Below are 12,930 nucleotides of genomic sequence, written 5' to 3' on the forward strand. Positions count from 1 at the left end.
GCCAAAGGTGCGCGAAAATTGGCTAAGTATTTGGGAAAGGCTGAGTCAAGTGTACGACTTGATTGCCGCGCGGGTGTGAGTTTTGACTGACTAAAATCACCCCCGTGACAACTGGTATCAGAGCCAGGTTTAGTTCGTGGCAGTGGTAAAACGATCGGTGACAGAATTCGTGATGTTATTGGAGAACATGGCTGGTGGCACAAGTACTGAAATCCGCCAAAGAGGGGATCAGTGAGAAGCACTTATGGGGCAGGCTCTTGCGGAAGGTAACCGATTCTTCTATTCTTTCTAGAAACGAAGAGATGCGGGGGAAGGGTTCAACTTCGAATGGCATTACTGAAAATTGCCCTTAGAAGCGGTGAACGTCCTAGAGTATTGGTTCCGGAGCCAAGGTCCTATAGAGATGCGAGAAGTGCCTAAAAGCGGGAAAAATTGCCATTGTGGCAGATGTTGAAGAAGCTGGTGGGGCAGTGTTTGTCAACAACCCCTTGGAGCTTTTCATTAAGTCGGCTCGACGAGGACGTCGATTTCAAAAGGTGCGGGTGGTTTGTTAGGGCCTGACTTTTTGTCATCGGGCGTGGCACGGCTGTGGCAAGGATTTGGGCGTGATGGCCTTGTCATTGGCCTATGTGCGGGCAAAACGATCATGCGGATGAATGACAAGACAGTGTCATTATAGGCTGTCAGGAACAAGTATTGGCCGAGATCTTTGGAACGACAAGATATGCTTGGCAAAGGCTTGAGAAGGCAGCAAGGACTAATTGGGGCGGCATGGCATGGCATGCGCGCCAAAGTCAGTAAACTAATTGGGGCGGCATGGCATGGCATGCGCACCAAGAATGGGCACGAGCATGACTGTTGAGAACAAGTATTGGCAAATGTCTTTGGAACGACAAGACATGACAAAGGCTTGAGAAAACAGTGTGGCGAGTGGAAGACGGACAAGACATTGTCATTGAGGGCTGTTGTAGGCAAGTATGGGCCAAGACCTTGGGACAGGCAAGGTGCGCTTGGCAAAGGCTTGACAAAGCTGTGTGGGCAATGTTAGGGCGGCATGGCACGGCATGCGCGCCAAAGTCAGGGGCATGGCACTTTGGGTTGTGGCAGCTAAGTTCGGGCTAAGCTAAGACAAGACGGAAATGCGGGATGATGGAAAAGGCTTTCAATAGCTAAGGCAAAGCTATGTGAAGGAAAATACAAGCAATGGCACGAGGGAAATGAAGGTTGACATGAGCAAGGCAGATTTGGGCCAAGACAGTGTGCGGGCGGCAGCGGCGTCGGGCATGTGCGGCAAAATCACAGGCAGCGGATGCGGGCAAGGCATTGGCGCGGAAGCAATGTCAAGATGTGCCAAGGCTGGGCGCAATGCCAGCCTTGGGCACGAATCAGCTGGCCAAGTGAAGAATGGCACATGCAATGCACATGGAAAGTAGTTGGCGGTTACCTTGTCATAACCTCTTTGTCCCATGATCTGATCATGCTTGTATAATGTCCCCATTTCGTGTATAATGTGTCCTAAGTAGTTGGGGATGTCAACTACATGTTAGGAGCAGAATTAGTCTTAGTCCGACAAGTGGCAAAAGCTGTAGACAACAAGTGTCATGTGCTGCCAAGTCTAAGGGCTGCCTATATTCTATAAATAGGACCTTTGTGACTTAGGCAGAAAAAAGAGAGAGTGAATGTGGGGAATTTCGTGAGAAATTCTAAGTGGGAAACAAGAGTGAAACGTGAGGGTTTCAGTTGTTTCAAAAAGGGGCTAAGGTTTGGCATGGGCAGATCTTAGTGTTGACAAGAACGACTTGTGTTCTTTGTCAAAAGTGGGCTGTGAGCGGACTGTGTTCATAGCAAAGTGAGGGTCCTTTGTATATTTTCCACATTAATGCAAAGGTTGGGATTTTCCCGTATATGTGTGTGTTCTTATTGAATTGCTGTCTAAATCTCGTTTAGGCCAAAGGTGCGCGAAAATTGGCTAAGTATTTGGGAAAGGCTGAGTCAAGTGTACGACTTGATTGCCGCGCGGGTGTGAGTTTTGACTGACTAAAATCACCCCCGTGACAATAGGGAACTCTTCAAACAAGCCAGAAAGAAAAAATTAGAGAAACTTGTATTCCGTTGAAGCAATATTGTGCCGTTAATAGGCTTAACTGAATGTTGTTCGAAATAAAACACCTCAACAATATATGGGAACATACCGATTACGAGTTAGCAACTCTCCTATTGACGTTGTTCATTTCACCTTTATTATGATGCAAAAACAGAAAATTGGACCCTCTATAGTATAGGACCTCGTGTAGCTGCAAAATTGGAACGACAGGACACCTACAAACAACCAGTGCCAAGGAGTTGCTAAAAGAATTAAACAAACGAATCCATTCACATCAGAAAACGTTCGTAATAGCCTAGTGGAAGTTCATGATAAATCCATAGGGAGCACCTACAAAACGCCGAGGGTATAACAGCTCCTTAAATCTGGCTCGAGTCTCTTCCAAAAATGTACCGCCTTACCCAGTCAGAGACAACCAGTGCCCTTGTACGCCAACTAACTTGTTTACTGGAATTTCAAAAACATGGTAACCATCAGATTTCCATAGAAGGTTAAATCACGTTAATGGAGAAGCGACAAGACAAAAGCTTGAAAGAATTACCTAGCATACACAGAATACCAGAGCCACTGAGTGCTGTGACCAATTGAAACCCAATCTCCTGGAAGCTGTGCTGCTGTTTGCTCTCCTCCCAAGGGTGCAAACTGTCCCAAATGTCGATACCTGGAACAAACATTTGTACAGCGTTAAAATTCTTCAAGCCAAAATTACAACACATTCCAGATATTTTATTTCATTGCCGTTCATCCTCCTTAAACTTCCCTCCCATTAATGATTGTGTGCATACTCAAACCGAGCTTCCTACATTTCTGTTATGGTTTTAGAAGTTAATATACTGCATGAGACCGCTAGCAAAATCTCAGATATCCCACGAGACATCTCATCATGTGATAATCTAACAATTTCTGACCAAAGTTGTGCGCTTCACCCGTGTTGTGCTGAGGAAGACAATCTCATAGAGAGGTGATGCTAAGAAATGATCAGACAAGCCCGACTGGTACCTGAATGGGTGAAAGCGATGGCGACCTTCTCCTCTAAATCGAAGAGGACCTTCTGGATTTTTTTCACATTCCTCCATACGATTAAAGCATTTAGCTAAGTAGACACCTTGCTGAGATGCAACCTGAACAAGTCGTCGCACATGCAACAAAGATATTTAAGCACGCATGCATCCATCAGAAACACAAACAGAAGCTACAAGCACAGTCTTGTTTGCATAATACCTGAGCTGTTGCTGGGAGATTCTTCATCTCAGAATCCACTTGGGACAGAGCTGATTTAAATTCTTCAATATTCACCTCAACTGATTCTTTAACACCATCTCCTTTTGATTCTTTCAAGAGATCGGCCAGAGTACTCATTTTTTTACTTTTCAAGTAAAGCTCTACTTGCGGGTATCTTTCACATATGTCTTTAAGTACTTCCTGAAATTCTTTGATGGTTAGTGTTCCAGAGTTATCCTTGTCTGCTTTATGAAATATAGCAGCAATATCTTCCTGAACAATGAGAAAATTGGCAAAACAAAGATCAGTATTTGCAAAATTTAATATCTAATAATTCAAAATTCAAACCAGTTCTATTTTATCAGATGCTGACTGTTTCCGATGTTAATTAACCAAAAGGTCACTGGTTATATTTAAAACAACAAGTATCCTGAAAATTATTGCCCGCTTTGTACCCCTATTTGAGTTTTTTCTAAGCTTTGAAGTAAAGCGCAAATTACAATGTGTAGCCTGTAGATATTTCCTAAGCTCCAACAGTGTTGCCGTCATGGGTAAAAGAAAATGAAGTTGAAAGTTATTGTCTACTCAGAACTGGTTGAGAAAATAGATGGACAGGAAGATTGCACTCTAGTGGAATGCTAGATCGAATGACCACCCAATATAAGAAATGTGATCAGGAAGTGAAGGTGAATTACCATGACTTTCCGCTGGTTGATTGTTGCACAGTCACCAAGTGCATATACGTTATCCTGTCCCTCAACACGCAGCCACTCATCAGTTGCTAACACTCGTCTGTTACCCTGTTACCAAATAAAGGTTTCACATAAGCAACATAAATAACAATAAAATCAAACAAAAGCTTGACAGAAGCATTACATTAGCTCCCAATAAACAAGGAAAGATACCTGACCAATGTGCTTCATAAATTCCATAATTACTGGACGAGTTCCAATACCAGTTGACCAGACAGCCATTCCATAAGGCATTGAAGTTATATCTCCACGTTTGACATCCTTGGTAGAAATTTCTTTATCTCCTACCTTCACAACCATTGATCCTGTTTTTACATCAATACCATCTCTCTGGAATTTTTCTTCAGCAAAAGCGGTAATGCGCTTGTCAAACCTACAAATGAAAAGTACAAATTACCACATTAGAACACAAGTGAAAGTGGAAAATGAGCTCATAATGAAACTGCATGTTCCAAGTCAAAGAGGTGGCAGTAGAAATAGAAACATAAGAATTTGCTTCAAATTACCCATCACATAGGAGAATTAGACATTAGGATGACGGCTAGCTAATAATTAACCAACTATTTTTGCCAGTACTTTGCCTAAGGACCAATAGAAGCGCATCTACTGAAAGATCTGCATAAACTGATAGATTTTGGAATATAAGCCACTTTACTTCAACCTCTTTCTAAAGTTCCATTACCCACATAACTGCATAAGTATGGCATCACTGCTCAACTCTTTGAAGCATATCACCGAAGCAGCCTGATTTAATTGCCCTTCACCAAAAGAAAAGAAGAAGGTGGGAAAAAAGGAAGGATAGAAACAGATGATTTTCTGTTTTGCTCACAGAAAACAATGATCAACCAACCCACAACTGTTAAACCAGAGGAAGCAGCTAAAGTGTCCCTTTGCTTTGTGCCTCTTTTAACCACATTATGTCCTATGTCTGGGTATTACATCCTAGTGTTGAGGGAGGGAAACAGCCTTTGCGTTCAAACATCTTTTATTTACAACAAGCTCAATCAAGGGCCAGAAATTGGAACTTTAAGAGCAGAGTTTCCACTACTAGGCATCACTGGTAAACGAAGCGTGACAAATCACTCTTAACAAGTACTTACATTTGCATATCCAAAACTATGTTGCCTGAAAGAGGTATTATCTTCACCAAGACATTTCTTTACAGACTGGGCAACGTGTATATCTCACTTCCAAAATTTGGTCGATCAAGAAACAATTAATCAGTATATGAAATATACTTTAGATTTAATTACCAAAAAGACATATATTTTGAGATGACCGCTTAAAAGAGGTGCTGTCTTACATGTTCAGAATATGATCTGTTGCCTCAAGAAGTGTTATCTTCACCAAATCTTTGACTTTAGGATATAGTCTAACTATATCTTCATTGACAAAGTCGTGAAGCTGTGCCGCAAACTCCACACCAGTTGGTCCACCACCAACAATAACAAAGTGAAGCAGTCTCTTTCTCTCCTCATCACTGAGGGTCGGCAGACTTGCTTTTTCAAAACAGTCAATAACAGTTCTACGGATCTTTTGAGCATCTTCTACTTCCTGCACAAAGGCATTCCGATGGGAAATGTAAAGACCAACGCTTTGCATGTGCTACATATGACGCCAACCTAATCTTAAATAAGTTATCTAAAACTCATTTCGTGGCATCACAAACTTCAAATACTATTCCAAGGATTACCTTCAAGAAAAAGGTGTTCTCTTCAACACCAGGAATGTTAAATGTGTTTACACGGGCTCCAACGGAAATCACAAGATAGTCATAATCGACAGCAAACTCTTCCTTCCCATTCCCATTGGTGTCTAGATTTGATCGACAATATACTTTCTTGTTTTCTGGATCAATTTTGACACATTCAGCTTCCCAGTAGTAGGCATCTACATGTTTCTGCTAGGAGGACCACATATAACATCAGAGAGAACACAATATTTCATTAACTAGCCTTGACATTCATAATATAGATAGCAAAGCTGAATGAATTTATTATACTTGCAGCATGAGTTGGTTTAGCCAACGAATAAGAATGTTGCAGGTGCTGCTATAGGCTTTGTATTGAAGAAGTAAAATGAAACACAAACAAAATGTTACAAGTTCGAATTACCATTTTCCTACCTTTCTGATAATGTTGCGGATTGGTTCAACAACGCTGCGACTCTCCACTGTGCCACACGTAACACTTGGCAGCAAAGGGGTGAATGCGAAGTAATTTCTTGGAGATATCACTTGGACATCATATGAAGGATCCTTCAAATTCTTCAAGAAACTGGTTCCTGCCCAGCCAGTTCCAAGGACAACTACTTTCTTTTTTCTGTTGTTGGCCTCAACCAACTCTCCAGCATTAGGATTCTCATATGATTTTGCTGCCTCAGAGTATGCAACAAGACCTCCACCACTGTCATTTACATGAATAAGGTCAGAAAAGAACAAAGTCACTGCAACAGATAACATAAAGAGCTGCAGTAGAAAAGTATCTCTGAAGGTGGTAGGATGGAAGAAAAATGTCCGTTGGTGCTTTTGGGAAAAAAAGAAGGTAGACCAAATTTTCATTTCAAAAAGTAATAATGATAATAAGGTAAAAGCCTATGAAGCACCAATAATAAAGTATTTTTTCCACAGGAGCCAACTGCACCTTCATATTGCTCCCAAAAATATATTTTCTTTTCGAGAATAGATGATTAGAAAACTTGCTTAAAAATATCATGTATATAAAGCATAATAAGTAGAGACTAGTTGAATAGCGCAATTTTTTAGCACTACGATATAAAAGGCTTCCAAATGGATGCACCAAAGAGACATCCCATATTACTGATTTAGTAAAGTAGGGACGGAGCTTAAGCCTAACATTTATCTCATCTTACGTGCCCTCAATTTGCAGCCTCATACCTAAGCTATCTGTATTCCGTTGCCATTTCCCCTGTTCTTTATCCTATTTTCACCTTTGATCTAGAAAACTCTGTGTCTATAGTAAAACATTTAGCACTGAAAAAAGCTACTGTACATGACAATCACTACATTTTATAGCCCGATCATGGAGTATTAAGCATCTGATATTAAAGCAATCGCAAGTCAAAATGATTTCATTATTGCAATAAACACATAAGCAGGAAACAATAGACTTTAGTGGAATTAGGATTCCACAAGCATGCTTACTTCTAATTCCATCAACAAGGCAAAGCAATTATTGAAACAGAGCGAAGCAGAGGTACCTGCTCTGCCACTATGCCAAGTAAATAACTATAACTAAATAAGTAGAGAACTAGGATCAGTATATTATCAAATTACTATACAAACTTCCTTTAGCTAGGAGATAAAACATTTCGCCAAGACCACCAAACAGTCAAAACTTTAGTTAGCAGATCGGAAAATTCTTATCCAGAGACTACTTGATCAAACTACAAAGTCATATCATAACCAACACATCGTCCCTTCACATAGAAATTCAATATAGCTGTTTCATTTCATCAGCAACGTGCATAATCATTTACGTTGTTTTCTTCATATTAACTGCCATAAACGTAACTAATTACGAGATTAAGAGAATTAAATTTAGCTGAAAATTAGAGAACTAATGCAAATTCAAACTCCGAAACAAGCAACCTAATAATCAAAGCTGATTATGTTAACATAGTACCAAAATATAGGAGAGCTACGAAGAGGAACCTGACGGTGAAAACAATGAGCAGCTTAGAAAGCGAAGGATTATCACGGAAAGTTTTCGAAAATCTCTCGATCACTGTTACTCTCTGCATTTTGCGTTCAATTTAAGCGATCTCACCTTGCCTTTTGTTCACCTATCAACAGAAACAAAAGCATCCATAAATTCGCCATAAATTAACACAGCTATACTACTAACGCTACAAAATCTCAGAAATATCACCTTAAAGTCACTTCAGGTACCAATAGAAATCAAAGCGTTTACGAATTCTTACATGGACCTATACAAATATACTACAAAATATATACCTGAGTTTTGCTGTTGCGTAGAGAGAGAACGTGGTGTGAGTTGTAGAAAAGGAGAGAGAATCAATGACAAGAAGAGAACATGGAAATGTGCAAAGTTTTTCCCCCCTGAGAAATGGGAATTGGGAAGGTGAAGAGTCAAAGAGAGTCAGGAAGCTTCTAATACTTTCCAGCTTAGAGCAGCGCTGGTCTTTGCTTAACGTGATGCCCAAGAATTAGACACATGTATTTTGGAAGGCGGAGTGCATTTTTGCTCTGTTGTCTCCGGAGGTGTTTGGATTGGTTTTTCCCTAAAAAGAAATCAAATTAAGTCGGTTTTTCAAATATTAAAATCAAATCAAATCAATTAAGTCGGTTTTTTCTCGATTCGATTTATATCGGATTTTGTTAATTTTTCGGTTATTTATTGATTTTTTCTTAAATATAAGACATACACTATCAAACACATATTCCGGCGGTCACATTTTCAACGTAACACTATCAAATCAATTGCCCTTTAAGAAATATATTATTTATTAAAATATATTGATGATAATTGAATCAAATAGTGATGAATAATTTAAGGACTCAATTAAAAATATATATTTTTAACATGAAATGGATTCTTATACTTAACAAAGGAAAACTACCAATCAAACTAGATTATAAAAGTAAAGAACTGTACTAAAAGTGCAAACGATTAACATTCACCATAAAAAATTTGAAACTTTGTATAAAAATATACATATATATATAGGTGTAATAATAAATTTGAAATAGCTAATCCTATAGTCGGTTCGGTTCGATTTTTTTCGGTTATTTTTTTATTAAACCCAAAACCAAATCAAATTTGATCGGTTTTTAAAATTCAAAACCAAAACCAAACCAAACCAAAAAAGTATCGGTTTTTTTGGTCGGTTTGGTTTGGTTTTCGGTTTAGTTCGGTTTTTCGGGTTTTTATGAACACCCCTAGTTGTCACCGTCAAAAGTCAACACGTTCCTAGTTGGACCTATTAACAATAAAACTAGTGATATATAGTACTCTTATGTACTTCCAATAATAATTTGGGGTGTGTTTGGTATAACGGAAAATATTTTACGTGGAAAATATTTTCCAAGAAAATATTTTTTTGAAAAATAAGTAATAATCTTATTCATTTTCCGGTGTTTGGTACGCAAATTAAGGAAAATGGCTTCTCAAGAGTATTCATAAATAATTTAGATATAATAAACATGAAGCCATAAACTTTCAAACTAACAACCTTCCGAACCCACAAATTTCATAAACTTTCGAACCGCGGAATTTCGAACCCGTAAATTTTATAATTTCTAAACTCGTAAACTTTCAAACACATAAATCTCGAACTCATAATTTTGGAACTTATAAAATTTTGAACCTTTAAACCGATAAATAAAAAAACTAAAACTGAAAAATATTTTTTTCGCGCAGGGGGAGGGGGACAGAAAAAAGAAAAAAACAGAAATTTGAAATTACAAAAAAAGGTAAGAATTTTTTTTGGGGGGGGGGGTTAGGGTGGGGTGAAGGGGTAATAGGGTGGGTGGTAACGGAAAAACTGAACTTTGAAAAAAAAAAGCCTTTTTTAGAGAGAGGTGGTGGGAGTGGGTTGGTGAGGGTGGAGAAGGTTGAGAAGGAGTTTTGGAAAATATTTTCTCTTTCTCTTGATAAGGAAAATATTTTCCTCCAATTGGAAGAAAATGTTTTCCAAAATACTTAAGCCAACCAAAATTGGAAAACATTTTCTGTTTTCCTTCGTACCAAACACACCCTTGGTCCTCCGAGTTAATACTGAAAATTAGAGGTGCATATGCTGTCATTTTTATAATTAAGGGTGTCTTCTTTCCCTTCTAACTTTGTGTAGAAGATCAAATTAATCCCCAAATTTGAACTAAAGATACTTTTCCCCTTCACAACTAATATTATAAACACACCATCTATTTTTACTCTTGTGGTTGAATGCTCATACATATTGTGTGACAAATAACTTTCTATGTATTTGGTGTGATACAAAGTTCTTTTTTAGAAACACTATGAAGTTATTTCCAAGTATTTGGGTTCCAAAAATCTATTAATATAAAAAAGGAGAGGCAAATCCATAATATTATGCCAAATGTCAAAACGAAATATCAACACGTGTTATATTTTAAGACAAAACTCCAATAAATTTGGAGATTCAAAAAATTTAAAAATAGAAAAAAACTTACAAAATTTTAGACCATTAATTTGGCCAGTTATTCACATCCTACATCAGGGAAGATCTATTCACACCATGCCCAAGTTTTTTGGGCATATCTTTTTTAAACCTGAAAACTAAAAAAATATAATTACTCACGACATTTTTTTAAAGAGAATTTTACATAAAAATATTAATAAAGGAAAAAAATACTCCACAATCGTCAATTAAAAAGATGGACTCCCACGTTTTTTCTTTAATTTTTATTTATTTTATTATAAACCTAAATATTCGACTACAAAAATTATTTGTAAATAATTTTACATAGAAATAGGAAGAAAGGAAAAAAAACACTCCACGATGCTCTTCCCAAGCATGGGCATCAAAACCTAACTCCATAACTTAGAAACTGTCTCATATGCTAATAATGTCTCAAACGGTCTGCTACTTCTTTTCTTTTCTTTTACACTCCCTTTTTTCTCTGCTCAAAATACAAAACTTTGCAAATATGGCTACAACACTTCATAAAATCAGTCAAATTTCAAGCAACTTGATGAAATTGAATCTCAAAATCAGAGTTGTTCGAATGTGGGAATCCCTGATCGTTTGAAGCCTGAAATACCATATGCCATTGAGTTGATTTTACAAGATGCAAAGGTAACATAGTCAACTTTAATAGTTCTAAATTTCTTTCTTTTCTACATTTATGATAAATTTTTCACAATAAACTGTACTAAATAAACGATAATGTGTAGTACCAGTATTCTGTTTCTGTTTCTGAAAGTTTATCATCGGAAAGTTTGTTATTAATTTCTTTAGGGTGAACTTACGACAATTTTGATTATTCAACTTTACTTAGTTTTAAAGTTTCTCTTCTTTTCTGATTTAACGGATAAAATTTTCGCAATAAACTTTACTAATTAAACGATTATACCAGCATTTTTTTTCTATTTCTGAAGGTTTATCATCGAAAAATTTGTTATTACTTTCTTTAGGACGAACATACCGAAATTTTGCTTATATATGAAATGATTATATGTAGTATGACTATTTCTCTACCTGTTTGTTAAAGTTGTATTCACAATTGTGTTTCTCAATTGTCTAAGAAAAACGCCAGTAATTCAAATTATGTATAAAATATTCTTTAATTGATATGGAGCTCACTATAAAAATTATTATAATTCATCTATACTGAATCTTTGTACGGTTTAACTTCTATTGTGTTCAAAATAAATCTCTGTCAGATATCAGCTATGCTCGCCTCGGTTAAACTATTATCGGCAAGTTTGTTATAATGGACATACTGAAACTTGGCTCATATATAGATGATTCTATTTTTTTGTACTATGGTGGAGGGTAGGGTGTGGTAATAGTGTGAACACTTAATCGTGTTTAAACAGTCATTTATCTATTGATATGGTCCTATTAGTAGAGGCTTTTGAATTTGTTCTATTTTGTTTTTTTATTGAACAAGGACAACCATCATCCACAATCGCAAGCGCAGCTACAGACACATGTGTAGAAGCAGGAACAAAAAGAGGTGGACAATCTTAAAGACGAACTCTCAAGGCTCAACATAAAACAACTGTATGACTCTGTTAATTATGCAAATCATTGATTAAAGATATTTAGCACTTGAACATGATTTAAATTTACATATGTGATTGACTGTTATTTCAGGCGGTTGTTCGGCAAGGACCTTAATGGTTTGGGTTTGAATGAACTACAACTGCTTGAACATCAACTAAATAAAGGACTATTAGCCATAAAGGATATGAAGGTGTAATGATTGCTTTGATTATTCAGTTATTAGTGCCACAAGATTTAGTCAAAATTTTTCAAAATATATCTATTTTGTTGAATCTTGAAATTTGAGCTATAATATTCTACATTCGAGGAATAATTGTTGATACAACAACTAGAGAACTCAAGGAGGCAGGTAAACTACATCAGCAAGTTGAAATATTTATATTTTTTATTCCAGCAAAAAAAGATTAGAAGTAAGAATGAGCTTTTCTCATGTTCTGCTCATGTTTCTTTTTGGATAATGCCTATCCAGGAGGAGAGGGCTGTGTTGAAGAGTGAAACCTTACGTAGACAGGCAAGACAAGCCTTTGTTTTTGTTTCTATTGATTTACAGTCTATAACTCCCCCTTTTAGCTTCTCGGTGGTTACTTTCTGACCACATTTTTTTAGAAGGTAACAACTTAACTGCATCAAAAATTCTACTCATGAATGATGAAATTTTCTGGAAACAGTGTGTCTTGACTAAAAAAGTTATATCTCTCTGTAGAAAAGAGCACTTCTAGAACTAAAATATATACAAAAAATAGATCTACATTCTTTGTATATTTATAAAGATATACTTTTGAATTTATTTTTGAAATATTGGTATTCTGATTTTCACATCTTTATGTGTCCTCACTAATAAAATCATATCTTTCTACAGACACGTCAAAACTATCATTTGCTTGTGCCGTTGGAGTTAGAACTTCTAGAGCTATGATATATATAAAAAAATAGGTCCACAATCTTTGAATATTTATACAAATAATCTTTTGATCTCAGTTTGAAATTTTGTCATTATAATTTTAAGCTTTGTGCATCCTAACTAAAAAATAATATATCTTGCTGCAGGCACGTCGAAACCATGATCCACTTATGTCGTTGGAGAGAGGACTTCTTCAACTACATTACATACAAAAAATT

General features: G+C 36.8%; 1 protein-coding gene across 2 annotated transcripts; it reads right to left on the minus strand.

Moving 5' to 3' along the window:
• Positions 1-2,195: 2,195 nt before the first annotated feature.
• Positions 2,196-8,170, minus strand: LOC104227012 (external alternative NAD(P)H-ubiquinone oxidoreductase B2, mitochondrial-like). Of its 2 annotated transcripts, none has more exons than XM_009779140.2 (11): positions 8,054-8,170; positions 7,751-7,881; positions 6,203-6,482; positions 5,771-5,977; positions 5,381-5,631; positions 4,231-4,450; positions 4,021-4,125; positions 3,326-3,598; positions 3,104-3,225; positions 2,646-2,765; positions 2,196-2,551 (listed from the first exon to the last, which is right to left on the minus strand). In XM_009779140.2, exons 2-11 carry the CDS (start codon positions 7,837-7,839, stop codon positions 2,464-2,466), a joined length of 1,755 nt encoding a protein of 584 aa, XP_009777442.1. In that variant the 5' UTR covers positions 7,840-7,881; positions 8,054-8,170; the 3' UTR covers positions 2,196-2,463. The 2 variants fall into 2 exon arrangements, with proteins under 2 accessions (XP_009777442.1, XP_070023906.1); XM_070167805.1 differs by having other exon boundaries at positions 7,968-8,086.
• Positions 8,171-12,930: the final 4,760 nt, after the last annotated feature.

The sequence above is a fragment of the Nicotiana sylvestris genome, chromosome 2, assembly GCF_000393655.2.
Source record: "Nicotiana sylvestris chromosome 2, ASM39365v2, whole genome shotgun sequence".
Lineage (NCBI taxonomy): Eukaryota > Viridiplantae > Streptophyta > Magnoliopsida > Solanales > Solanaceae > Nicotiana > Nicotiana sylvestris.

What these genes read in the sequence shown, in the direction of transcription:
- LOC104227012 (XM_009779140.2), bottom strand. Translation starts at nt 7,839, where the DNA reads ATGCAGAGAGTAACAGTGATCGAGAGATTTTCGAAAACTTTCCGTGAT. An exon ending in TCCGCAACATTATCAGAAAG is followed by an intron (nt 5,978 to 6,202) that starts GTAGGAAAATGG and finishes TCCTCCTAGCAG; the next exon opens with AAACATGTAGATGCCTACTA. An exon ending in ATCTCCCAGCAACAGCTCAG is followed by an intron (nt 3,226 to 3,325) that starts GTATTATGCAAA and finishes CGACTTGTTCAG; the next exon opens with GTTGCATCTCAGCAAGGTGT.